General features: G+C 42.5%; 1 protein-coding gene across 1 annotated transcript in view; it reads right to left on the reverse strand.

Annotated features, from left to right (window-relative positions):
- The window catches only part of pecam1a (platelet and endothelial cell adhesion molecule 1a), a 92093-nt gene extending 67815 nt beyond the window's left edge, over nt 1-24278 (reverse strand). Inside the window, 5 exon segments of the mRNA XM_080209333.1 lie at nt 1055-1327; nt 8665-8955; nt 11475-11783; nt 23707-23736; nt 24158-24278. Coding sequence (XP_080065459.1) covers nt 1055-1327; nt 8665-8955; nt 11475-11783; nt 23707-23736; nt 24158-24209 — 955 coding nt within the window. The 5' untranslated portion in view covers nt 24210-24278.
- Between the last annotated feature and the right edge of the window lie 3222 nt (nt 24279-27500).

Below are 27500 nucleotides of genomic sequence, written 5' to 3' on the forward strand. Positions count from 1 at the left end.
GTGATCTTTGCCAATGAGAACTTCCACTGGCGAGCAGGTGAACCCGAACGATAGTGTCTGGAGCTCACTAATTAGATTTAAAATACCCAATGAATATTTAAATTAGCCTTGCACTGTTGTTGGGTGTGAGGCTGATCTTGCCAGCAGAACAAGACCTGCTTCATTGTGAGAAACTGGGCATGAGCCCAGTGTTTTTGCCTCCCGCCCGATCTTAATGAGTTGCCACACCAGTAAGGTTGCCCCCAATGAATTTCCTTTGGTCTTCTCTATTAAACTTTGGTTAGGCAAAATTTGAGGATTACGTTCAATTCTGGTCACCACATTACAGGAAAAATGAGAAGGCTTTGGAAAGGGTGCAGGAGAGGTTTACCAGGATGCAGCTCAGATTAAAGGACATGAGCTATAAGGAGAGGCTAGACAAACTAGGGTTGTTTTCTCTGGAGCAGTGGAGGCTGGGGGAAGACTGGATAGAGGTCTATAAAATTATGAGAGGCATAGATAGGATTGACAGTCAGAAACTTTTTCCTAGAGTTGAACTGTTTAGTATTAGGGTGCGTGCACTTAAGGTTAGAGGGGGAAAGTTCAATGGAGACGTGAAGGGCAAGTTTTTTTACAAAGTGAGTGGTAGGTGTCTGGAATGTTCTGCCGGGGGTGATGGAGGCAAATATGATAGTGGAGTTTGAGGGGCTTTTAGATAAGCAAGTGAATATGCAAGGAATAGAGGGATATGATCAAGGGCAGGCAGAAGTGATTTGTTTAATTTGGCATCATGTTCAGCACAACATTGTGAGCCGAAGGGCTTGTTCCTGTGCTGTACTGTTCCATGTTCTCCTGCTCCACTGATATAGTTTTGGTAGGTATCTGAGAGCAAGAGAAGCCTTGAGTAAACTCTAAGGGCTGAATGGCCTATTCCTGTACCTAAGTCGTATGTTCCTAAACCAAGACCACTGTCTGCAAACCCAGCTCCATCTCCAAGTTTGTTTCCTGAAACCAACAACATTGCTCAATCCTTCTGGGCTGTGTATTTTTCAAATCAAGTAAACATAAGTCTTACCTTTCACAATCACATGTCTTTTCGTAATTTTCGATGCTTCATTCCAACTCGCATAGCACTCGTATTCTCCTGTATCATTTGTAGTTGCTTTTTTAGTAAATACAGCAACAGTATCATTTGTGGCTATTGGACTTGTATTCTTCACAATGATTATTTGAAGTTGTATATCAGGAAACAAAGATGTAAAATGAACCAAGCATTTAATGGTGAGATTATCGCCTTCAAATATTCCTTTGGATGGTTCAATTTCTATGATAGGATCTGAAAATGGATCTGAAATGTAAGTTAGAAGCAGTGAGTAACCATGGGTAAAAGTGCTGGTATCTTTACAGGGGGACTTTTAGCATGTTGCTTCCCTGTTTGTTCATTCTATATTACTTCTTGCCCAAGAGCACAGCTGAGTGTGTACCAGCTGAAGAGAGCTGCTGATTTTCCTTTTCCTGTTGAAATTAGGAAGTTTCTAGACCCTGATAATCAGTCTGTGACCTGCAGGTTTATGGGGTAAGTTGTAGGCCATCTAATTTGGAGGAGATCATCAGTTTCTGTGGTTATCAGCACCTTGTAGCTGGAAAATCTAGTGCATGTTTGCTTTTTTTGGGTGAGGGGGTGCAGAAGTGGAAAAATTATCAGGCACTGTCCAAAGACCTCAAAAAGTCCCTATGAAAGGATGTTTATCTTCATTTAATTTTACAAATATGTCTAGCCTTGCTAGCCTGGCCGAGTTTCACCAGGGTGGGGCTCATCTCTTCTTAGGGCAATATACCTTGGGATCAATTCTCTGACCTCACTGTTCCAATCCCATAAATATTGTGTGAGCTTAATAATCCATTTCGCATAGATGTGGTTTATATGGACTTCAGCGAGGCATTCGATAAGGTCCCCCATGCAAGGCTTATTGAGAAAGTGAGGGGGCATGGGATCGAAGGGGACATTGCTTTGTGGATCCAGAACTGGCTTGCCCACAGAAGGCAAAGAATGGTTATAGATGGGTCTTTTTCTGCACGGAGATTGGTCACCAGTGGAATGCCCCAGGGATCTGTTCTGGGATCCTTGCTGTTTGTGATTTTATAAATGACCTGGATGAGGAAGTGGAGGGATGGGTTGATAAGTTTGCCAATGACATGAAGGTCGGAGGTGTTGTAGATAGCTTGGAGGGATGTCAGAAGCTGCAGCGTGACATTGATAGGATGCAAGACTGGGCAGAGAAGTGGCAGATGGACTTCAACCCAGATAAATGTGTGGTGGTACATTTTGGCAGGTCAAATAGGATGAAGGAATATAATACTAAGGGTAAAACTCTTAGCAGTGTGGATGATAAGAAGGATCTTGGGATCCGGGTTCATAGGATTCTCAAATTGGCTTCGCAAGTAGAGGATGTGGCTAAGAAAGCAAACGGTGTACTGGCCTTCATCAATCGAGGAATTGAGTTTAGGAGTCAGGAGATAATGCTGCAGCTTTATAAGACCCTGGTCAGACCCCACTTGGAGTACTGTGCTCAGTTCTGGTTGCCTCATTACATGAAGGATATGGAAGCCATTGAAAGGGTGCAGAGGAAATTTACAAGGATGTTGCCTGGATTGGGTGGCATGACTTATGAGGACGGGTTGAGAGAGCTTGGTCTTTTCTCCTTGGAGAGAAGAAGGATGAGAGGTGACCTGATAGAGGTGTACAAGATGTTGCGAGGTATTGGTCGGGTGGATTCTCAGAGGCTTTTTCCCAGGGCTGAAATGGCTGCCACAAAAGGACACAAGTTTAGGGTGCTGGGAGTAGGTACAGAGGAGATGTCAGGGGTAAGTTTTTCACTCAGATGGTGACATCGGTGGTGGTGGAGGCAAATTCGATAGGGTCTTTTAAGAGACTTCTGGATGAGTACATGGAACTTAACAGGATTGAGGATTATAGGTAAGCCTAGTAGGTAGAGATATGATTGGTGCAACTTGTGGGCCGAAGGGCCTGTTTGTGCTGTAGTTTTTCTACGTTCTATGTTCTAAAGGGTGTGTGGGCGATTTGCATGAGATTGACTAGATTTCAATCTCATTAGCAAATTCGACATGCAATCTCCCCGCCCCCCCGTCCCTGGAATCGGGGCTTCGGGGCTCTGGTGGGAGGTCACATCAGCATGAATCACTACTGGTCCCCACTAGCGGAGACCTGGCCCAACGGTCAGCTGGTGAGCTCCTGGGTGATTGGGGGCATGGCCAGGCAGCATCAATCAGCATAACAGTGGACAGCCAAGATTTACCAGTTGGGCACCCTGGTGGTTCCAACTGGGCACTGTTAGTATGCCAGTTGGGCTGTGCCAAGTGGGTGGGGCCTGAATGGGAGTGCAGCCTGTGTGGGGTGGGGTTTGTGTGGGAGCCATGAAGGGGAACTATGAAGGGAGTCATGAAGGGGAGGCATGAAGAGGGTGGGACATGAAAGGGGGCATAAAGGGGAGCAAGTGGTGGGGTCACGAAGGAAAACCCATTAGGAGGGCCCCAATGCCCCGATGTCAGTGATCTTTGTTGAGGAGAGGGGTGGGGAAACATGCTATCAATGATTAGAGGGTCTGAATTTTTTTTTGAAAATGTTTATTTATTAGTGTCATGAGTAGGCTTACATTAACATTGCAATGAAGTTACAGTGAAATGTCCTGAGGGATAGGCAGATGTCCTTTAAAAACAGAACCTAATCTCTTTAAAGCTGGGCTTACTGGTGTGTTTAGGTCCCGCCCCTCCCAGAACTGAAACTCACCACTCTCTCAAAAAAATGACTGTTGGAAAACTATCTGATTTGCACTGAATCACACTAGTTTTCTCGCTGAAATGACATTTATCACTTTTTGACAGAATTCCACCCATTTGGTACATCAACCATCGATACTTAACCTCTAGTTATTAGTGTAACACTACATTCTCCAATGTCTCCTTTCCTTCTCTATGTACGGTATGCTATGTCTGTATAGTGTGCAAGAAATAATACATTTTCATTGTTGCCTTGTACATGTGACAATAATGAATCAAATCAAAAAAGATATATGGCTGTGGGAATGCCTAGTTTAGAGTGTCTTCACAAATGGGACTACCAACATTCCTGTATTATTTTTCTTATAATGGGAGGGCTGAGGTTTTGCCCCTTATAAGACTGCCTTGATAATCCCAGAAATTTTGGCGAGTTTGCATGCTTGATTTTCTGCCGGCTGTGAGTGGACTCCATTAGATTATGGCAAGAATATGATGAGAATTCCAGAGCAATTTTGGAGCTTCAGCCTTTGCTCCACACTTCTGTCTGACCATCAGGCTAAAATCAAACATGCACATGCACAAACTGATATCAGCACTGAATTTTAACATTTTGTCATAGTGTGAAATGCATTGTGCTGTTAGATGTTTCATCATTTTCAAACTTAAGTGCCTTTCTTTCAAACCAAAGTTGAAACTCCTTATCACTGTATGCAGATAGCTGGTCAATACTGGCCTGTATTGTCATTTGAGTACCTTGTGAGAATAAATGGTGATAGAATGTTATCCGGGAGGTATTTGGTGCATAGGTACATGTGGGTAAAGGTAGGAATGGGATTCTTAGACTGGGTTTCCAAGTTTAAGTGCTGTAAGCTGGGAGGAGGAAGTTGAGTGTTGTCAGACTGGCATGGACAAGATGGGCTGAATGGCCCCCTTCTATGCTGTAACTTTTCTATAGTTCTATGGTTCTTCCATCCCAAATTTTCTCTGGATTCACTGGAACAATTCCCATATGGAGGATCACCAGACATGGTTGACAGTAAGAGCATCTGAGAAACAAAGATCTTAAAAATAAAACTGTTCCTGAAGCCAGGTGCAAAATCCTGCTGAGGGCAGCTTTATGTCTGCGGCATGATAGGGACATATTAATGACCTGAACCCACAAATACGATCTCAACACATGTATATAGGCAGTTGTAGCAACAATAACACATACTTACTTGACAACCTAAGTTTGGAAAAATGTCTCAAAGTGGTTCACAAAAACTAAATCTGAAATAATGAGGTGACCAAAAGCTTGATCAAAATGGTCAGGTCCTAAAGAAGGTGAAGAAGGCGTCCTAGATAATTGAAGGCATGGCATTACTAATGGGGTGAAGGCAGAAATACACAAAAGGCCAAAGTCGAAGGAAGAGAGTGTTTGTATTGGGCGTGCAGGGAATTAGAAGATTAGTGAGATGGGGAGGTTTAAATACCTTGGAGACATTAAACATAAGGATGAGAATTTTAATTTATGGATGTTGGGTAACCAAAAGTCAAGTAGGTCAATAGGCTCAGGAATGATGGGTTGGTATTAGAGAATTAGCTGAGTTGAAGTTTACTGATAGTTGAGAATGAGAGACCAGCCAAAAAGTGAATTGGGCTGGAGGTGACAGAGGCACAGGTCAGGATTTAAGTGACAGATGGGTTAAAGTAGAGAAAGGCACAAAATGCAAGTAAGCGGTCTTTACAATGGAGTTGCTATGAGTTCGGGATCAAACAGGAAATTGAGGTTCTTTCTTGGACAGATGTAATTGGCATGAATGTAGAATTTGAGTTAGGGGCTGAGGAGCTAGATATGATGGGATATTTTTATTCATTCGTGGGATGACCATACAAATAAATGAATTAGGAGCAGGAGTAGGCCATTTAGCCGCTAAAGTCTGCTCCACTGATCTGATTGAGAGCTCAAATCCACATTCCCACCTATCCCCAATAATCTTAGGCTCCCTTGTTAGTCAAGAATATATCTAACTCTGGTGACTGAAAATAATTAATTTTCCCAGCTTCCACTGCTCTCTGCAGGAAAGTTCCAAAGATTCAGGGCCCCCACCGGAGAAAAGTTTTTCCTCATCTCCATCATAATTAGGAGGTCCTATGAGGAGAGACTGAGGGATTTGGGGTTGTTTTCGCTAGAAAGAAGGCGGCTAAGAGGGGATCTTATTGAAACATATAAGATGATTAGAGGTTTAGATAGGGTGGATAGTGATAGCCTTTCTCCTCGGATGGAGAAAGCTAGCACGAGGGGGCATGGCTTTAAATTAAGGGGGGGTAGTTATAGGACGGATGTCAGGGGTAGGGTCTTTACCCAGAGGGTGGTGAGGGATTGGAATGCCCTGCCTGCTGCAGTTGTAAATGCGCCTAGTTTGGGGGCGTTTAAGAGATCCGTGGATAGGTTTATGGACGAAAAGGGATTGGTTTAGATTAGTGGGTCATTGTTTTTTAACTGGCCGGCGCAACATCGTGGGCCGAAGGGCCTGTTCTGCGCTGTAATGTTCTATGTTCTATAATTGGGAAAACGCTTATTCTTAAACTGTCTCTTCTAGTTCCAACCTGTCTTAGTTCTGTCTGTCTCCCATAAGGGGAAAAATCCATTTGGCAACTACCTTGTCGTATTACCTCAGGATATTTCAGTAAGGGTCATCTCTCAATCTTCTAAATTCCAATGGCTACAAGACCAGCCTGTCCAACCTTGCCTTGTAAGTTAACCCATTTTCAGGCATCAACTGAGTCAACTTTCTCTGAACTGCTTTTAATTACAGGCCGATAAGCTTTATGTCAGTGTAGGGAAATTATTGGAGAGGATTCTCCGAGGCAGGATTTACTCTCACTTGGAAATGAGTGGACGTATTAGTGAGAGGCAACATGATTTTGTGAAGGGGAGGTTGTGTCTCACGAACTTGATTGAGTTTTTCGAGGAAGTGGCAAAGATAATTGATGAGGGTAGGGCAGTGGCTGTTGTTTACATTGACTTCAGTAAGGCCTTTGACAAGGTCCCGCATGGCAAACTGGTGCAGAAGGTGAAGTTGCATGGGATCAGAGGTGAGCTGGCAAGACGGATACAGAACTGGCTCGGTCATAGAAGACAGAGGGTAGCAGTGGAAGGGTATGTTTCTGAATGGAGGGCTGTGATAAGTGGCATTCCTCAGGGATCGGTGCTGGGACCTTTGCTGTTTATAATATTTATAAATGACTTGGAGGAAAATGTAACTGGTTTGATTAGTAAATTTGACACAAAGGTTGGTGGATTTGCGGATAGTGATGAGGAACATTAGAGGATACAGCAGGATGTAGATCAGTTGGAGGTTGGGCGGAGAGATGGCAGATGGAGGTTAATCCAGACAAATGTTAGGTAATGCATTTTGGAAGATCTAATACAGATAGGAAATACACAGTAAATGGCAGAACTCTTAAGAGTATTGATAGGTCGAGGGATCTGGGTATACAGGTACACAGGTCACTGAAAGTGGCAATGCAGGTGGAGAAGGTAGTCAAGAAGGCATATGGCATGCTTGCCTTTATCAGCTGGGGCATTGAGTTTAAATTTGGCCAGTCATGTTGCAGCTTTATAGGACCTTAGTTAAGCCACACTTGGAATATAGTGTTCAATTCTGGTCGCCACACTACCAGAAGGATGTGGATGCTTTGGAGAGAGTACAGAAAAGATTTACCAGGATGTTGCTTGGCATGGATGGCATTAGCTATGAGGAGAGGTTGGAGAAACTTTGTTTGTTCTCATTGGAGCGAGGGAGGTTGAGGGGAGACCTGATAGAAGTCTACAAGATTATGAGAGGCACGGACAGAGTGAATAGTCAGAAGCTTTTTCCCAGGGTGAAAGAGTCAATTACTAGGGGGCATAGGTTTAAGGTGTGAGGGGTAATGTTTGAAGGAGATATATGAGGCAAGTTTTTTACAGAGGGTGATGGGTGCCTGGAGGTAGTGGAAGCAGATACAATAGTAACTTTTAAGGGGCGTCTTGACAAATGGGACCAGAGGGATATGGTTCCCAGAAGGGTAAGGGGCTTTAGTTCAGTCGGGCAGCATGGTCAGTGCAGGCTTGGAGGGCCGGAGAGCCTGTTCCTGTACTGTAATTTTTTTGTTCTTTGTTCTTTAATGCTTCATATCCTCCCTTTAGTAAGGAGACTAAAACTGTCCACAGTTCCCTAAATGTGGTCTCACCAAATCCTTACTTTTATATTCCTTTCTCCTTACAAAAAAATAACATTCTACTTATCTTCCTAATTACCTGTGAACAAGTACATTAACTTTTCTTGATTCAGGATACCCAGATCCTTCCGCATCTCAGCATTCTGCAACATTTCCCTACTTTTATATTCTCTTTCTTTAGCAATAAATACCAAAATTCCAGTTTCCTCCCTTAAAACCTGCTATATGTGCATACATCAACTTCAACTAAAATAAGTGGGACAGTAAGCTGCAGTGAGGAAATAAGAAATTTACAAATAAATGTGGATAGGTTAGGTATTTGGGCCAAAATTTGGCAAATGGAGTTTAGCATGAATAAATATGAGGTTATCCATTTTGGTTAGAAAAATAGAAAGGGATCTTATTATTTAAAAAGGAGGGAAACTTCAGAATACTTCTGCAGAGGGATCTGGGTGCCCTTGTGCATGAAGTGCAGAAAACTAGTATGCAGGTACAGCAGGTTATAAGGAATGCAACTGGAATTTTGGTATTTATTGTTGAAGGAAGAATTACAATAGAAGACTAGAAGAACCCCTATAACATTTTGGAATCCACACAAATGCTTTGTGATATGTAGAATTACACGAATAAATGTAATAATATTTTTAACTTTTCATGTATTCCATGATGCTCGAGTTAACTTACCTTGTACGATAATTTGTACTATTTCACTGTGGTTTGACTGAGTGTTGATGCTATTCCCTTCAACTTTACAGCTGTAGTTTTTCTCAGTCTTTGGTGTCACTTTCAGTTGGTACATTGCAGATTTGTTATTGCTTTTCATGTGACCGAAGCGTAGTGGTTTTTGTCTGTCATTATATTTATAGAATATGAAGGTAAGAGGAGGAATTTCTTCAGACGTACACCACAGCTCAATTGAATCTCCTAAAGTCACATGCATTGGATGGATAGTGAGTCGAGGCTTCTGTAAGTTTCCTAAGATATACAAACAAGAAATTATGACATTCTCTGCCAGTTGAAATCACTTTTATGCCTAAGCAGATAAAAAAAGAAAAAAAACATCCAGTTATTCCAGCTTTTCCTTATGGTCCACATTTTGGCACTTCCAAAGCCCATTTTATATTTCCTTTTACATGAGGCCATTCAGCATAATCAATCCATGCTAGTGCTTATGCTCCACATACACCTCCTCCACTCTACTTCATCTGACACAAAAAAAGGCTGGAACTTTCTGGAATCTTCTGGTCCCACCAACAGTGCACTCCACTATGGGTTTCCCACAGCATGGGGTTTAATCAACATGAAATCCCATTGACATTTGTTCCATTGTGTCTATGCTGGTTCTCCTAAGGAGCAATTCATATACTGCCATTCAACTGCCCTCTCCTCACATGTCTGCACATTCCTCAGTCACTAAAGGACATTAGTAAGCAACAGTCTGGTATTTTCATGATCACCATTACTGATGATTGCTTTTTACCCCAGATTAAGTAATTTAAATGGAATTACACTGTTGTTCACCTTTACATAATTACAACATTCATTTAAATGTGTATAAAATGAACATGTTAATCCCTGACCTGTTCAAAATCATGAGACATCTAGATGGAGTAGATTAGGAGAAGCCATTCTCAGATTAGAGACACAGATTTCACGCAATAGACAAAATAATCTAATGCGACATGAAAAAAAATTGTAAGGTGTTAAGAAGTCACAATCTGGAATACACTACATGACAGAGGGTGGAAACAGATTCAATCATAGCTTTCAAAAAGGAATTGAATGGCCACCTGGAGGGCAACACTTTGCGGGGCTACAGGGAAAGGCTGGGGGATAGGATGAGGTAAATTGTTCCTGCAGATAACTAGCCTGGGTTTGACAAGCTGAATGGCCTCCTTCTGTGATGTAACCTTTCTTTGTTTCTGAAGAGACAATGTTCACTGTATGTAACAAAATAATAAACAGCCTATTAATAAGTGTTTTTTTAAAAAACTTTACTTTTTTTACAGAAAGGGACATTGTTAAGTATAGGCAAAGAAAAAAGTTAATAGAATAGATGGTGAAAAAAGAGACAAAGGAAATAAAGCAGAATAGAGAAAAATATTCAATTCATGGAGGAGAACGAGATGTCAAAATAGCAAATAAAAGGTTGCAAGACTGAATCAATTTATCTGTGTAAGGTAAATTTAGCCTTTGTAAGTTTAGGAAACATCATTATCTCCTTGACCCATTGCAAGTGTGAAGGTGAAATTGCAAACTTCCAGTTGAATAAGGTAAGTTGACATTAAAACACTGAGGCAAAGGCCAAGGCATCTGACTGATGATGATCTACAACTATCTTGTCAGGAATTATTTCAAAAATATCAATAAGAGTTAATATCAATAAATTTGCCACACATGTATGAAAAGGTTGAGAACACAGATGACTGGAAAGCAGCCAACCTCGAACATGACCTAAACATAAGAAGCAGTGTTGTAGGAGCCAAATGACATCTCACACAGGCAGGACTCAGGCCAGAGTATATCCTAGCAAGTCTAGCTCTGGACAGATAGAGCCGATGAAGAAAATTCAATTGAATTGTTCAGTACACAGCACTGAAGAATACACTCTGAAAAGAATCGACTGCATAGACCACCAGAAAGCTTAGAATGCTCCCAAGATCCTTAATGTTAGCTTAAGGCGGATAAAAGATTCTTTGAATAATGTTGTAAATGCATGAAACAGAGCTCTTTAAAATGGGATTGACATTTAAACAAAGATCAACATACTGTCAGGATGAAGAGAAGAAAACAAAACAAAATGTTTACTGACAAAACTATCAATCTGTAGGTAGATAAAAAGAAAAAAGAGATTTGGGAGCGTGATGCTTCCTTACCATCAAAGAAAGCAAACTTACCCTTAAGTAAAACGTCATTAAAAATTTCAAACCAAAAATCTGGTGGATTCCACCAAAAAAAGGTGGAAGGCTGAATCAATTAGAATGGATAGGATTAGAGGGAAGAACAGACTTCAATCCAAAGTGGGGTGGGAATTCTCCCCAAAAAATTCTAAGTATCGAATTCGCGTAACAACTGGAGTTGTTACGTCACATTTGTCCGAATTAAACTCCATCTATTATCTCTCCGCCCAAGCCTCCAACTGATCTATATCCTGCTGTATCCTCTGATGATCATCGTCACTATCTGCGAATCCACCAACCTTTGTGTTACCCGCAAACTTACCAATCAAACCAATTACATTTTGGATGAGAAGTTAAACAGAGATCCTTTCTGCCCTCTCAACTAGATATTAAAAAATTTCCATGACACATTCAAAGGAGTGCTCATTCTTTGCCATCAACCAATATCTGGAGTGGGTGTTCATCATTGTCATATTGCTGTTTAATACTTCACTGATCATAAAATGTTTTAGGAAGTGCAGATGTGATGTAAAGAAACTATATTTTTTATTTATATTCCATGTTATCTGTCATATGCTTCATACTTCACAATACCTTTAACTGTTATAAATATGGTATCACTTTTTTCGCTTTGACTTCCTGCTTCCACGACACAGCTATAGTATCCAGAATGTGATGCCCGAACAGATTGTAGTGTGTACTTGGAACTTAGCCCATTGAATGTAGCTCTTTGCAGCAGGATATCCTTCTTCTCCCCCTTATAAAATAAGTACAAAATCTCAGATGATTGATCAGGAGGTATAATGATATTTGCTGAACAGGTCAGGGTAATGTTACTTCCCTCCAGAATATTTTGATCATCTGCAGCATTAGTTTTTATTTCTACACTGTTTATAATCACACCTGTGAGAGAAAAACAGAAATGAAAGTTAATTCATGCAATACTTTTCCCACTACTGCACTTACACAGAAGCAACCATCAGAGTATATAATTTTGTTTACTTCTGGTTATGTATTTTAGACGATTTGGACTTTGCTGAAAAAATCAAACTCCTAAATATGCTTACAAATGCAAAACACTCCAGATGTTAAAAATCTGAAACAAAAAGAGAAAGTTTGACTGGAGTGAGAAAGAGTTAATGTATAAGGTTAGCGGTCTTTTATCAGGAGCGAAAATTTAGATGTAACAGTTATTTATCCAGTATAAATGCTAGACAAAGAGTGGGTGATGCTGGGGTACAAAAGGGAAGGTTTGCAATAGGAAAGATCAAATGACTAAAGGGATATTAGTGCAAGGCAAAAGGAGATGATAACTGGACATGTAAAGAAATTAAAAAATAGGCCTGTAGAAGATGTATGTGGGAATAGTAGAATCAGTACCAATACTTTTTAGCTGTGAAACGTAAGGCAGAAGTTATGAACTCAGTGTTGGGATGGTAGGTTCTGAAGTGCCTAATTGAATAGTGAGCTTCTCTTCCTTGAGCTTACACTTTTTTAGTGAAGTTCAATGGATGATTTTAGGCACAGAGAGGTTAGATGGGGAACAGAGAATTAAAGTGATAGGTGACTGGACAGAATCTGCCAATTAGTACACTGCAACAGAGTTATGCATTTAAGATTAAATGGAGGCGTTTAGCAAAAGAGTTATTAAATCTGGTTTGGGGAAGTTAAGATCAGATTAGGGCGTTATAGTAATTCCAGGACTCAGCTGTAAAGGAACAGTGCTTTATTGCACAAGGCAAAGATAAAGATAAAGGGTAGTAAAGTCAAGCCAAGCCACAGTCTGTGGTGAGCACAAACAGATCACAACTCAGACAATGTGACAATGGACCCACTCTGGGCCGGGCCAGGCCGAGCTGAGGCGAGCCAAGTCAAGCGTCTGTAGTGAACACAAACTGATCCTAACTCAGACAATGTGACAATGGACCCACTCTGGGTCCTGCTTTATAAAGGGCTCAGTATATGAACTCCACCTGGTAAGATAATTACTAATCACCAGGAAGCTTGTATCCAACGAGTCCTACAGAGAAGTCAATCAGTGATTCCCCATGCAAGCCCTGAGGATTATTACAAGTGTTGTGGAAAAACAATTCCTTCAGAATGGGAAGGGGAATGAAAGAAGTATTTGGTGGTGGCATCACACTGCAGGTGATGAATGTCTGAATATGGAAATAAAAGTAAAATACTGCAAGTGCTGGAAATCTGAAGTAAGAACAGAAAATGCTGGCATACTCAGCAGATCTGGCAGCACCTGTGCAGAGAGAGACAAAGAAACAGGGGTGGCAAGGTGGCAGAGTAGTTAGCACTGCTACCGCACAGCGCCAGGGACCCAGGTTCGATTTTGGCTTTGCGTGGAGTTTGCACATTCTCCCCCTGTCTGCATGGGTTTCCTCCTGGTGCTCCAGTTTCCTCCCACACTCCAAAGATGCGCAGGTTAGTTGGGTTGGCCGTGCTAAATTGCCCCTTAGTGTCAGGGGGATTAGCAGGGTAAATATATGGAGTTAAGGGGATAGGGCCTGGGTAGGATTGTTGTCAGCGGAGGTTTGAAGAGCTGATTGGCCTCCTTCTCCACTGCAGGGATTCTATAAATGATATAACATTTCAAGTCAAATATGACTTCCCTTTACATTTGAAGGAATGTAGAAATATATTGGATTTATGCCATTGAAAGTACCGAGCAGCAGATTGATGTGGGATAGGATACAAGTCAGGGGAGATTAAATTAAAAATACATCATGGCATAAAAGGCAAAATAAGAACATAAGAACATAAGAAATAGGAGCAGGAGTAGGCCATCTAGCCCTTCGAGCCTGCCCCGCCATTCAATAAGATCATGGCTGATCTGAAGTGGATCAGTTCCACTTTCCCGCTTTCTCCCCATAACCCTTAATCCCCTTGCCTACCAAAAACCTATCTATCCGCGTCTTAAATATATTTAGCGAGGTAGCCTCCACCACTTCAACGGGCAGAAAATTCCAGAGATTCACCACCCTTTGAGTGAAGAAGTTCCTCCTCAACTCTGTTCTAAACTGCGCCCCCCTTATCTTGAGGCTGTGCCCTCTAGTTTAAAACTAAAGGAGTGGTAATGGGCGCATAAGAACATAGGAACATAAGAAATAGGAGCAGGAGTAGGCCATCTAGCCCTTCGAGCCTGCCCCGCCATTCAACAAGATCATGGCTGATCTGTCGTGGCTCAGTTCCACTTTCCCGCCCTCTCCCCATAACCCTTAATCCCCTCTCTTATCAAAAACCCATCAACCCGCTTCTTAAAAATATTTAGCGAGGCAGCCTCCACCACTTCAACGGGCAGAGAATTCCAGAGATTCACCACCCTTTGAGTGAAGAAGTTCCTCCTCAACTCCGTTCTAAACCGCCTCCCCTTTATAGAAGCAAAGCATTTGTCCAGAGTGAGCGTGAATGGCAGAATAATGAACAACTTTGTCCTAAAATGAAAATGCAGAAAACAAGGTTCAAAAACGACCCATGGTAAGCAAAACAATCAAAATTGAAAGCAGAGTTCATAGTCTGAAATTGTTGAACTGAATGTTGGAGCCTATAAGCTGTGAATGCCCAACTGGAAGACAAGCATTGAGCTTTACTGATAAGTAAAGACTTATAAGACCCTTGTCAGACCCCACTTGGAGTACTGTGCGCAATTCTGGTCGCCTCACTACAGGAAGGATGTGGAGGCTATTGAGAGGGTGCAGAGGAGATTTACAAGGATGTTGCCTGAATTGGGAGGCATGCCTTATGAAGACAGATTGAGGGAGCTAGGTCTCCTCCCTGGAGAGACGAAGGTTGAGAGGCGACCTGATAGAGGTTTATAAAATGTTGACAGGAATAGATATGGTGGATTCTCAGAGGCTATTTACCAGGGCTGAAATGGTCGCTACGAGAGGACACAAGTTTAAGGTGCTGGGTAGCAAGTACAGAGGAGATGTTAGGGGTAAGTTTTTCACTCAGAGGGTGGTGAGTGAGTGGAATCGGCTGCCGTCAGTGGTAGTAGAGGTGAACTCACTGGGGTCTTTTAAAAGACTTCTGGATGAGTATATGGGATTTAATGGGATTGGGAGTTACAGAAATGGCCTGGTAGATATGTATGTGATCGGCGTAACTTGTGGGCCAAAGGGCCTGTTTGTGCTGTAGTGTTCTATGTTCTAAATATTGCAGCAGGCCGGTGACAGAAAGGTGAGTGAGAGCAAAGTGGTGAATTAAAATAGCAAGCAACTGGGAACTCGGATTCATGCTTGCAAAATGTTGTTCTACCAAGCTGTTCCCCAAGCTGCATTTGGTCTGCTCAGTATAAAAGAGACCACATCGTGAGCAGCATACTAACTTTAAAGGAAAACTAGGAGAGGTGGAGCAGTGTGGGGAGTGTTAAGAAGCGGACCAGAGTATCGCGAATGTATCAGTCCCTTCTGAATGCTGATAAGAGAGGAAAGGGAAAGATGTGTTTGGCCATGATGCAGGTGGCAGAACTGATGAAGGATAATCCTTTGAATAAGGAGTCTGGATGTCCAGGAAGTGAGGATAAGGGAAATCCTTTCACAGTTCTGGGACGGAAGGAAAGGAATGAGAGCAGACGTGCAAGAAAAGGGTTCAACATGATGGGGTGCCTTGGCAACAATGGTAGTGGTTGGGTGGGATGGAGGAAGGTGCGGTGAACCCTCCATTGAGACAAAGGTAAATATTACAGAAACTATGAAAGACTGCAGGTGAGACAGGACAGAAAATCTGGGAGAATATAAATGGAATCCTTTTAGGAGACAGGGCTTGAGGAAGCATAATCGAGCTATACGAAAACTGGTGGGATGGAAGTGTGGATAATGAGAAGCCATTGTTGTTGTGGGTGGCAGGGAAGGAATGAAAGCAGAATTGTGGGAAATAGAATGGTCATAATTAAGTGCCTGGTCGATCAGGATGGAGAAGAATCCTCAGTGGAGGCAAAAGAAAATATATCAGATGGCATTAGCAGAACAGATGTGACAGAGAAATTGGGAGAATGGGATTGAGTCCTTATTGGAAGTGGGGTGAGAGAAAGTGTGAATCAGCTGTGGGAGAAGACTTTTGGCCTGTAGTCATCTGCTGAAATGGAGAAGTTGAAGATGTGAAGATTTAGACATGGTCTGTGCGATGCTGAGGAAAAGGTGAAAGTTGGAAGCAAAATTGATGAAGTTTTCCAGTTCATGCGAAGAGCAGGGAGCAGCACCATTACAGTCATCAATCAATGTACCAGAAAAGTGGTGAGGGAGGGACCCCTTGTAGGTTTGGAACAAAGCATGTTCCACATATCCTGTGAAAAGTGGGACATAGAACTCATGCAGATTCCTGGAGTGACAACTTTTATTTGAATGAAATGAGTGGAGTCTAAACATTCTAAGTATAGGAACAAATTTATCCAGATGGAGGATGTGGTGGATGAAATTGAAAGTCCCTCAAGCCTTCCTTGTGGGACATGAAAGTAGTGATGTCCATAGTGAAAAGAATGTGGTTAGGAAGAGAAATGTGGAAACTGTTAAAAATGGAAGAGGGCACTGGCAAGACTGTGGACATAGGCAGGAAGAAACTGGATGGGGGGAAAGTAGGATCAGTTGAGATTGGAAGAAACCAGTTTGTAGGATAAGCACAGGCTGAAATGGAAATTTACCAGAACAATGTTGTTTGTGGATCTTGGGAATTAATTAGAAGTGGTCTGTACAGGATTTGGGTCTGTGAAGTTGGAGGCTTTGGGAGAGATGAGGTCTGAAAAATGATAGCCAGATACTTAATGGTAAAGTTGTGGTTTAGGAAAGTAGAACAAGGTACTGGAAAGTTGGTGTTTAGCCTCCACAATGCAGAATTCAGCAAAAAACACAGTGCTGCTCTCTCCAGCAGATTTAATGACAATATTAGGGTTGAACTTGAGAGAACAAATTGCAGCAAGGTCAGAAGTAGGTAGGTTAGAGTGAATAAGGAGAGGTGAAAAATTAGAACATCACAAAAGAAAAGTGAATGAAAGGGAAATCTGACATTTATGCCAGAGGGTTCTCCACACACAGGCTAATTTTCCCCACAGATGGAAAGCCCCTCATGAATGTGCTATTTAGAACCTTTCCATTTACCCTCCCAAAATTGTGAAAATGGGAGGGGCCAAGTTCAGGAGCTGGACATCTGGAGTCAGGCTTCTGACTGCGTTTTTGCACCGACGGAGAGCAAAAAAGTCAGCAGAAGCCTGGAACTGGAAATTCTGCCTTCAAACCCAGTCCCTACCATTTTCACAGTGGTGGGGGGGATCAGGGCAGTTTTAAAATTTGTAGTTCATGGAGGCAACTACCCATACAAATCAGCCGCCACTGCCACTTTTGAGGTAGGGGTCTGAAATCCCAAGTGTGCAGATTAGGCTTGGTAGGAGTAGGGCTGAACCCTGTAGATTCTTCTGAATAGCCAAGGTATCTTTTTGAAAAGATAATGTACATCTTTAGATATGGTTCTGGAACACCTTTGGGAGAGACAAGGCAACCTTTGGGACAGGGCAGGTGCTCTTTGGGAATGTTAGAAGCAGGCGTGATTATGAGTGAAAAGTACATAAACTCATTGGAACTATCATAGCTGTCAATAACTATCTGAGTTGTCAACAAACTGTTAAAACTCTTGGGAACCGTCAAAGGTATCAAGGGATTTAACTTTCTGGGCTTCAAATTTTTAAAAAGTGCAGTCTTTAAAGAAAAATCAGTGCGTAATATTTCACTCTGTTGAAATCCTCCTGACGGTTATGATTTTGGGATTTGTGCTGTGTAACTGATGATGGAGGAGGAGAAAGTGGGTTCCTGGACACGCGTACTTTGTTTGAATAGAGGGGAGTACGGTAGGATGAGAGAAGAATTGGCGAATGTGGACTGGGGGAGCACGTTGGAGGGAGGGTCTGCTGAGGAGCAGTGGAGGATCTTTAAGGAGATCTTTCTTGGTGCTCAGCGGAAATTTATTCCGATGGTCAAAAAGGACAGTAGGAGGAGAGGTAATAAGCCGTGGATAACGAAGGAGGTGAAGGAAAGTGTTAAATTAAAAGCGGAGGAATTTAGAGTAGCTAAGAGTAGTGGGCGAGAAGAGGATTGGGAGAGGTTTAAATGTCAACAAAGATTGACAAAGAAGTTGATAAAGAAGGGTAGGAGAAACTATGAAGCTGGGCTAGCGCTTAATATAAAAAAGGATAGCAAGAGTTTTTATAAATATATAAAAAGGAAGAGGCTGGCTAGGGTGAATGTTGGTCCTTTAGAGGATGAGAAAGGGGACCTAGTGGTAGGGGATGGGGATATGGCTAAGGTATTGAATAACTTTTTTGTTTCTGTCTTCACGGAGGAGGACGTGAATAATTTGCCGGGTGTTAGTGATGGAAAGGTGGTAGGACTGGAGGGTCTTAATGACATTACTGTTACTAGAGGGGCGGTGCTCGACAGACTGGAGGGGCTGATTGTGGACAAGTCCCCAGGACCGGATGGAATGCATCCGAGGGTTCTGAAAGAAATGGCAGAGGTGATAGTGGATGCCATGGTGGTTATTTTCTAGACGTCGCTGGATTCCGGGGAAGTGCCGGAAGATTGGAAAACAGCTAATGTTACGCCGTTGTTTAAGAAGGGTGCCAAGCAAAAGGCGGGGAATTATAGGCCGGTTAGTTTAACGTCTGTTGTAGGTAAAATGTTAGAATCCGTCATTAAGGAGGAAATTGCGAGGCATCTTGAAGGCAATTGCTTGATAGAGCAGACGCAGCATGGTTTCATTAAAGGGAAGTCGTGTCTGACAAATTTACTGGAGTTCTATGAGGGTGTGTCTAGGGCGGTGGATAGAGGAGAGCCGGTGGATGTGGTCTTTCTGGATTTTCAGAAGGCGTTTGACAAAGTACCTCACAAGAGGTTATTGCAGAAGGTCGAGGGACATGGAGTTGGGGGTAGGGTGTTAGCGTGGATAGAGGATTGGTTGTCAAATAGGAGGCAGAGAGTGGGGGTCAACGGGTGCTATTCGGATTGGCGGATGGTGACTAGTGGAGTGCCCCAGGGGTCGGTGCTGGGGCCTCAGCTTTTTACCATTTATATAGATGATCTGGAGGAGGGAACCGAGTGTAGGGTGTCGAAATTTGCTGATGACACCAAGATTGGTGGAACGGCAAATTGTGCGGAGGGTGTGGAGAGTCTGCAGAAGGATCTAGATAGGCTGGGCGAATGGGCCAGGAAATGGCAAATGGAATTTAATGTTGGCAAGTGTGAGGTGGTCCACTTTGGTAGGAAGGACTATTACTTACGGGGCGAAAAACTGCAGCAGGCGACGGTGCAGAGGGACCTTGGGGTCCTTGTGCATGAGTCGCAAAAACCCAGCTTGCAGGTGCAGCAGGTGGTCAGGAAGGCGAATAGGATGCTGGCCTTCATAGCGAGGGGGATTGAATATAAAAGTAGGGAGGTCTTGCTGCAGCTGTATAGGGCATTGGTGAGGCCGCAGCTGGAGTACTGTGTGCAGTTTTGGGCGCCGCACCTGCGCAAAGATATTTTGGCCTTGGAGGGAGTGCAGAGGAGGTTTACTAGGCTGATACCAGAGTTGAGGAGGTTGAGCTATGAGGAGAGGCTGAATAAACTAGGCTTGTACTCGTTAGAGTTTAGAAGAATGAGGGGAGATCTCATTGAGACGTATAAGATGATGAATGGGATGGATAGGATAGAGGTGGAGAGACTCTTCCCGCTCAAAAAAGACAGTAGGACTAGGGGGCACAGCCTCAAGATAAAGGGGGGGCGGTTTAGAACGGAGTTGAGGAGGAACTTGAGGAGAGGGGATTAAGGGTTATGGGGAGAGGGCGGGAAGGTGGAACTGAGCCACGACAGATCAGCCATGATCTTATTGAATGGCGGGGCAGGCTCGAAGGGCTAGATGGCCTACTCCTGCTCCTATTTCTTATGTTATGTTCTTATGTACTGATTACAGATTATAAATGTTTGCTTTCATAATAAATTAGCTGAAGCAAGTTCAATATATTAAATGTTTTATTTATGAATGAGTATTTATTTTTAAGTTGTAATGTCATAAGCAAGCATGTTACTGTTATTGGCATAGTTTCTGAGGTTTGACCATTGTGGAGACTAGATGAGTTGGCATGGAGGAGTAAGAGGTTGTCGCTAAGGACTATGGGTTGGCATAGGGGCTACAAAGGACCATTGGGATGAATAGGGACATGGGTTGGCATGAGGAATGAGTGGCAATGGGGTGGGTAAAGGGGCATAGGGTGACATGGGATGTGAGGGGCCCTGGGGGGGTTGGGTAGAGGAACAAAGGCTGGCATGGGGGTATGAGGGGACTTGGTGTCAATGTACTACTAATCACAGTGTGTGGCAATTACCTTGTTAAAAGAATGGCTAGTGTAAACATGTGACATTGATTATACCATAAATAGAGACAGCTAGGACACTTCGAGGGCAGTGCTTCTTGTAGGTTAGTAGCACTGAGGAAGTGTTTTCCATAAACCAGCTTGAACCTAGAGACCAGTCTGGAATGATTCTTCTATCAAAGCTGCTTAATGTGAGTAACAGTGGCAGATAATGAGCCTTATGCTTGGTGATTGACTGATGTGAAGTCTTTTTTGTTCTAGTCCTCTGAGGGAAAACAAGTGTACTGTTGCAGTCAACTTATGTTACGGAATGGTGGAAGTTCGGTGAAATATTGCAAACTTTGACTATACACCAACTTTTGCTGATTGAATCATATCAAAAATGGAAGGAGAGAAGTTGAAATATGGAAGTATTTTAATTCCATACCCTGAAAGAAGCGAGATATGACATTAGTATTATCGTTACCAGCCAAAGTGTAAGACAAGGAGAAAGAGATTATCAGAATGGAAAGTAGCTGGTCTGAATAAAGAAGTCATGTTTGTAAAATGTGTGGATCTGCATTTTACTTGATCAGGCCAGTAATGCTTACCATTAAGGAAGCCAGAGATTTCGCAACAAAAAAAAATGAAATTTTGGTAAACACTGAGAGTAAGAATTTGGTGGACAAAAAGAAGATAATTTGGAAATGACAGGAGAAAGATATATATTGTTATGGATCAAGAACCCCAATGTATAATATGAAGTTAGACTAGACTTCAACTATTTGCTATTTTTGGCATTAGTGTGGGGACATGATGTTTCACTCCAGGCATGATTCTACTGACACTCTGGGAAGCTTTTAATCAAAACAGACTTTATCTAACAACACAGTTTAACTATAACAAACAAATTAGCTTAACATTTAACAATTGAACAATACTTAAACTTGACAAGGTACAATTCTTAATTGCTAACCTATCTCTGCGAATTCCGATTCAAGCAATATTCCTCTTACAGGCTTAAAACTCCTTCAGAGTCAGGTGGAGAGACTCTTCCCGCTCAGAAAGGATAGTAGGACTAGGGGGCACAGCCTCAAGATAAAGGGGGGGCGGTTTAGAACAGAGTTGAGGAGGAACTTCTTCACTCAAAGGGTGGTGAATCTCTGGAATTCTCTGCCCGTTGAAGTGGTGGAGGCTGCCTCGCTAAATATTTTTAAGAAGCGGGTTGATGGGTTTTTGATAAGAGAGGGGATTAAGGGTTATGGGGAGAGGGCGGGAAAGTGGAACTGAGCCACGACAGATCAGCCATGATCTTGTTGAATGGCGGGGCAGGCTCGAAGGGCTAGATGGCCTACTCCTGCTCCTATTTCTTATGTTCCTATGTTCTTATGCGCCCATTACCACTCCTTTAGTTTTAAACTAGAGGGCACAGCCTCAAGATAAGGGGGGGGCAGTTTAGAACAGAGTTGAGGAGGAACTTCTTCACTCAAAGGGTGGTGAATCTCTGGATTCTCTGCCCGTTGAAGTGGTGGAGGCTACCTCGCTAAATATTTTTAAGACGCGGGTTGATGGGTTTTTGATAAGAGAGGGGATTAAGTGTTATGGGGAGAGGGCGGGAATGTGGTACTGAGCCACGACAGATCAGCCATGATCTTATTGAATGGCGGGGCAGGCTCGAAGGGCTAGTTGGCCTACTCCTGCTCCTATTTCTTATGTTATGTTCTTATGTTCTTATATCCCTAAAACTCGGGTTAGATCGTCACAAAAAGAGGATGCAGCTACGAATGAAGAAACAGAACTACTCAGAACTTTGATAGGGTAGTTGAACTGGCTAGGCACTCAAACTGGACATGACATTAGCTATGGTACGTTAGAGTGAAATACCATGATGAAACATACTTCTAATAAAATCCTGAGAGCAAATAAAACACTAAAAAGTTACATTTGGAAAGATGTATGCTCCAGTTTCCAACTTTGAGTGTGCCAGAGCATATGAGGTTGATCATTTTTCGTGATGCTGTACATGCCAGATGGGTACTCTAGCATGCCGGGGTTATCATATTCTTGGTAAGAAAAAATAGAACTGTTGTCCATTGGCTTGGGAGACCAAGGAAATAAAAAGACCTGGAAAAAGCACCTAAAGCCTACTCTGGAATGGTTCACAGCTGCTTATTGTGAGTAACAGTTGGGGGATGGATAGAGGAATGTGAGGTGGTATGGAGGTATAACAGGGAACGGGGGTGTTGGGTGGAGAACATGAAGTGGCTTTAGGTGACATGGATGCGGCTTGTACAAATGTGTAGGATGTGAGGGGAAGAGAGGGGCAGAGGTGGTGAGGGCTGGAGGGCTGTTTTTGTTTTAATCATGTTTTAAATAAACTCAACAAAGTGTTAGAGCAAAGGCAGGCCTTCTACCCTGCTAGTCTTCACACCCAGTAGTCTCCATTCTTGTTCTGCTCTGCCTTCTAATCCAGCCAGCCAGCCCCTTCCCAGAAGGAAAGTCCAATTTTTACAGATCCTTTTCCTGTGCCGAATTTGTAGGGTCAGGAAATGTCCTATTCTGGGTGTGAAAATAGGGCCAGAGAGCTCAGTACGTGGAATGGACTGTCAACTGGGTAGTTAACGAAGAAAGTTCTGAATTATTTAAGAAGCAGTTGGTTGTCTGGATCAAGAGGAGATGTCAGGGGTAAGTTTTTCACTCAGAGGGTGGTGAGTGAGTGGAATCGGCTGCCATCGGTGGTGGTAGAGGAGAACTCGCTGGGATCTTTTAAAAGACTTCTGGATGAGTACATGGGATTTAATGGGATTGGGAGTTATAGATAGTTCTATGGCCTGGTAGGTATGGATATGATCAGTGCAACTTGTGGGCTGAAGGGCCTGTTTGTGCTGCAGTGTTCTACGTTCTATCAAGGAACTATACTTGTTTTCTGAACAGATGTGAAAAATCAACACCTGTTTAAGTTTAAATTTAAGAGTACAATTTGTGAATAACTTCCGCACATTTCATTTCTCGTTGATGGAAACCACAAAAATGATAAAGTATCTACGATAAAACATTTGCGCGAGCTGACGAGTGCATAAAAATACATGCAAACAGATTAAACAAATATACTGATTCTCCAACATGCTAAAATGCTCACAGCTCAGTTAGATAAAACGGGGTAGATTTGTGTAAAATGGGGGATTACGAGGTGGCAACCAGCTTTACATCCCTTCCCATTTTTATTTCCCTTGACCTTTCTGTCAAAATCATGACCTACCCCAACATTTTAAGCTCAATTTTATACCTAATAAACCAAACAACATTTATAGATAAGGAGCCCTTCATATACCAGTTAACACTGATAGACTTCTGATAGCTGGTTTTACAGCTCACTTGCTGATTCAGATATAGACAAAAATTGCCGAAGTTAAAAGTTCGTTATCACATGCTTTTTTGCCTTGCTGACAAGGTCCTATACAGTGAAGTCAGAACATTTAAGAATCGGCTTTTAACATTTCTTACCTTTCTGCATCTCCGATGGATTCATTTGAACTGAAATAACAAAAACAAAAGTTTAGATATCTTATATCGCGCTTGTCTGTTTAAAAATTCAAAATGACAATAATTAATCACGCCATACATTTGTTTTCAAATAAGATCTGATATAACAATTATCTATTGATTGAGGAAGACCAAGGATTTTCCAGATTGCACGGGGTTTACCTGTTGAGTGTGACACCGACTTTTAAATAAATCTTAAGAAATAAGTATAACTACATAGTGGTCTGTGGTGTCTGATAAGTATTCCTTTGCTTTTGTGGAAGAGAAGAAATATTTCCTCTGTACCCCTAAGTGTTAAAAACATACTAAACACGTCCTACAAAAAAAGGGTTAGAACGTTTTTTGCGCATAGCGCACAGGAAATCTGATCTTCACATTTACTTGGTGAAATAACAAATTAAACTTTACTTACTTAGTGGTAACATTAGAAATGGAAAAATGATTTTCAACATCTTTGTTGCCATCCTTTGATCAAATAAATGTTTTTCCTGTAAGAACAGTATCAAATGATTGACGATGTACTGGATCTAGGATTGGTTTGATGAGCTGTTAAAGAAGCAAATGAGATGACTTTAAAAGAAAAGGAACAAAGAACCGTATTCCTCCAAATGGAGGCAGACTCTGAATTAGAAGAGGAAGCAAGGTTTGCATAATGCAACTTCAGATGGCGTAGGATGATAACATTCGTTACCGCAATTTTTTTTAACATCACATAAAATCAGTCTTCTAGAGAGAGATTGGGATATTTAAGGATTAATTTATAACATTCTTTTCCTTGCCTGTGGCTCTGTTTTATTAGCTTTGACTGAAGTAGTGGGAATGCAATCAAGTTTATGCATTCAGTTTTACAGTGGCTAATATTAAACAGCATTGTCCTTTAGGGGTGAGCTCGAAGCTTGCACAGAATAAGGTGGTAAACCTAGCAGCAAAGAAAACCCTTCCATGTAGTCATGCTGGTACTTTTCTTCAAGAGATAGAAAACTAAGCCAGCTCAGCCTATTTACTTTGAAGTACTGATTTCAAAGGTCATGTTGCAACATTTATGATGTTTAAAAGTGAAGAAATTCAGACCTAGGAATCAGGGACCTGCACCAATTTTGTAGTTTCATTTTTAAGTGTTAAATTCTGAGTGTAGAGGCTGGAGAAGGGAGTAAGATTAGAAACGAGACCGACAAATTGAACTTTCTAAACTTTTAACTCTGTCCAGTTGTACTGGAATTTTGCTTTTGAGGCCCAATAACCCAGGATTTGATTGTACAGTAAAGCATCCTTAGACCTTTCTTCTGGCATCAGATATGATGAATTGTCAGGCTGTGGTTAGTTGAGATTACTGCCCTGATTTTCAACTCTTGGCTGCCTTTTATTTGGTGCAAAACAGACAACTCTGTGTTGATAGTATCCCCACATTCCCTGTATAAATGAATATATATAAAGTATTGGGCTGGCTTCTTGTAGAAAAACAACTGTGTGCACAACGCACATTGTTAATGTGATTATTGCAAATTGCTTAGTATGCTCAAAGGACTAAGCTGGGCACCGTGTGTTGTGGAAAGGTAAAGGTGACACTAGGCAGCTCCCGATGCAATAGAAGGAAACAGATAATCATCTAGATATACTGACGTGTATCTCTTGCCATGTGGTTTCAAACCAACATGAACTATGGTTGCTGAGCAGTTTATCTGCCAGCTCCACTGTTAGCTGAAAATCAGAGAAACTTCAGCAGCTGGAAATGGAGACATCACTTTGGAAAACATGCTAATAGCCCTTCGACAATGAGTGAAGAAAATTGTTGCACGTGGCCATGCTGTTGAAGATCGAAACATACAAAAATAGAATGTTGCCCAAATTGAATTATATGTTCTCCCTGCCCCCTCTTGTGGTTAAGGCCTAGTCATTTAATAATATTACCAAACAGATTTTGTATTTATTACAGGAAGAACATAAGAACATAAGAAATAGGAGCAGGAGTAGGCTTTGTCAGGTCACCCGACAAAGGGGCAAACTTTGAAAGCTAGTGGTGCTTACCACCAAATAAACCTGTTGGACTTTAACCTGATGTTGTGAGACTTTTTGCTGAGAGAAAGATGGCCTATGAAGGTAAATTCCTTAAGGTTTTGCTTCATTGCTTCAAGACTAAATTGTCAGAATGTGGGGGGCAATTCTCTGAAAAAAATTCTGTGTCAAATTTGCATTAAACCTGGCGTAAATACCGCTGTTTTTTTCAGCGGGAGTTTCAAAATTAATCTCCCACACTCTGTGCACTGCGGAGTGCACAAATGTAAATCATGTTAAAAATCAGTTGGGGGGGAAGGAGGGGAGTGTTCCTGCTGGAGAGGCAGGCAGTGTAATGTGCCAGGCAGTTATGCGCCAATCTGTCAGGGCTGAAATCGGCGTGTGTGCAGTGGCCCCACACTGCTGGCCTCCTGATTGTTGGCTAGCTTGATCGCTGGCCCCCTCAACATGTCCAGGCCAGACTTGACCTCTGTGCCGCCTCCGGCCCACCTCGATCTCCCCTGGCAGCTATGATCTCCCAAACCTGATCCACCCTGCCACCCCCCTCCTCTGGCAGGCCGAATCCCACCCTGATGCCATGTCCCTATTGCTGCCCTCCTCCCTCTGTTTCCAATCCCAAGTGCAGAGTGGCAGTGAGCCCACTCCACCAATCGCCCTCCCCTCCCTTCCCCCCAAGAGGTTCCACCCCATTAGGCCCTCTGGCCTGCCCCTAACACTGCCCAATGCCCAGTGGGCTGTGCCTGGGCACTGCCACTTTGTCTCTTGGGCAGTGCCAGGAAGCCAGGCTGGTGCTGTAAAGGTGGCAGTGCCTAGGGGGCAACTCTTTATCCCCAACCTCCTTGGAGACCTCAATAGCCCCATCTAGATTGGGCTGCCAGCTCCCTGCAAGTGGGGAGCTATCGTAAACCCCATTGGAGTGAAACATACCTGGCGGGGAAGTGTGTGGGGGGGGGGGGGGGCGGCGGGGAGTCTAGCGGGCCCAGAGATTTCAGTCCTGGGCCCACTAATTACATTCAAATTGTACTGAAATGCTCGTTTGAATAATTTATGCAGCTTCTCACTGACAGTGCCGGAAATCTGGCTGTCGGGGACTCGTGGAGGCCGTGGCGCCCAGCATGGAGCCTGTGAAATGTCCTCCGCTTGAGTCTCCCAGCCTGCCGCACTACAAAAGCAGCACAGTGGGATGGGATAATCACCCTCTGGTATACTTCAGCCTGATTGCATTTGAATGCTAGTTTACAATAGGTCCAAAGGAGAAAGATTCTTCCTGTCTTAATAAAGCCACACTGGGCAGTCATAACATCAATGTCACATAAGATAAGAAAACAGTCACTGTTTTCCCCCTTTTAAAGCATATATGTGAATCTATGTTTTAATGTAGGGAAATTTTTGTGACAATTCTTTGAATGATGACATCAAGGGATCTTCCAAACACCATTATATATTATTCATCTCATCTTTCTGGTTTAGTGATGAGCTACTTAAACATGTATCTAAAATTGTGCTGTTGTCATTTTGAGTAGCCTTTCCACAACATCCAAATGGTTCCAATCAAAGTAATAAACAAAATAATATGTGGCTATGTTTACATTATCGTTCCGTGGTTGCTGTCAAGTTTTGGCGGGAAGGACAAACCAACTGCTTTGTCCTGATATGTATTTTCCTTTGTCCCCTCTTATCTTTTTGGTTACAGCAATAACATTTCCAGCAAATTAGAAAATTGCAAGTGGATTGCTGTGCAT

This window comes from Carcharhinus amblyrhynchos, chromosome 21, assembly GCF_965287045.1.
Source record: "Carcharhinus amblyrhynchos chromosome 21, sCarAmb.v2.hapA, whole genome shotgun sequence".
NCBI lineage: Eukaryota > Metazoa > Chordata > Chondrichthyes > Carcharhiniformes > Carcharhinidae > Carcharhinus > Carcharhinus amblyrhynchos.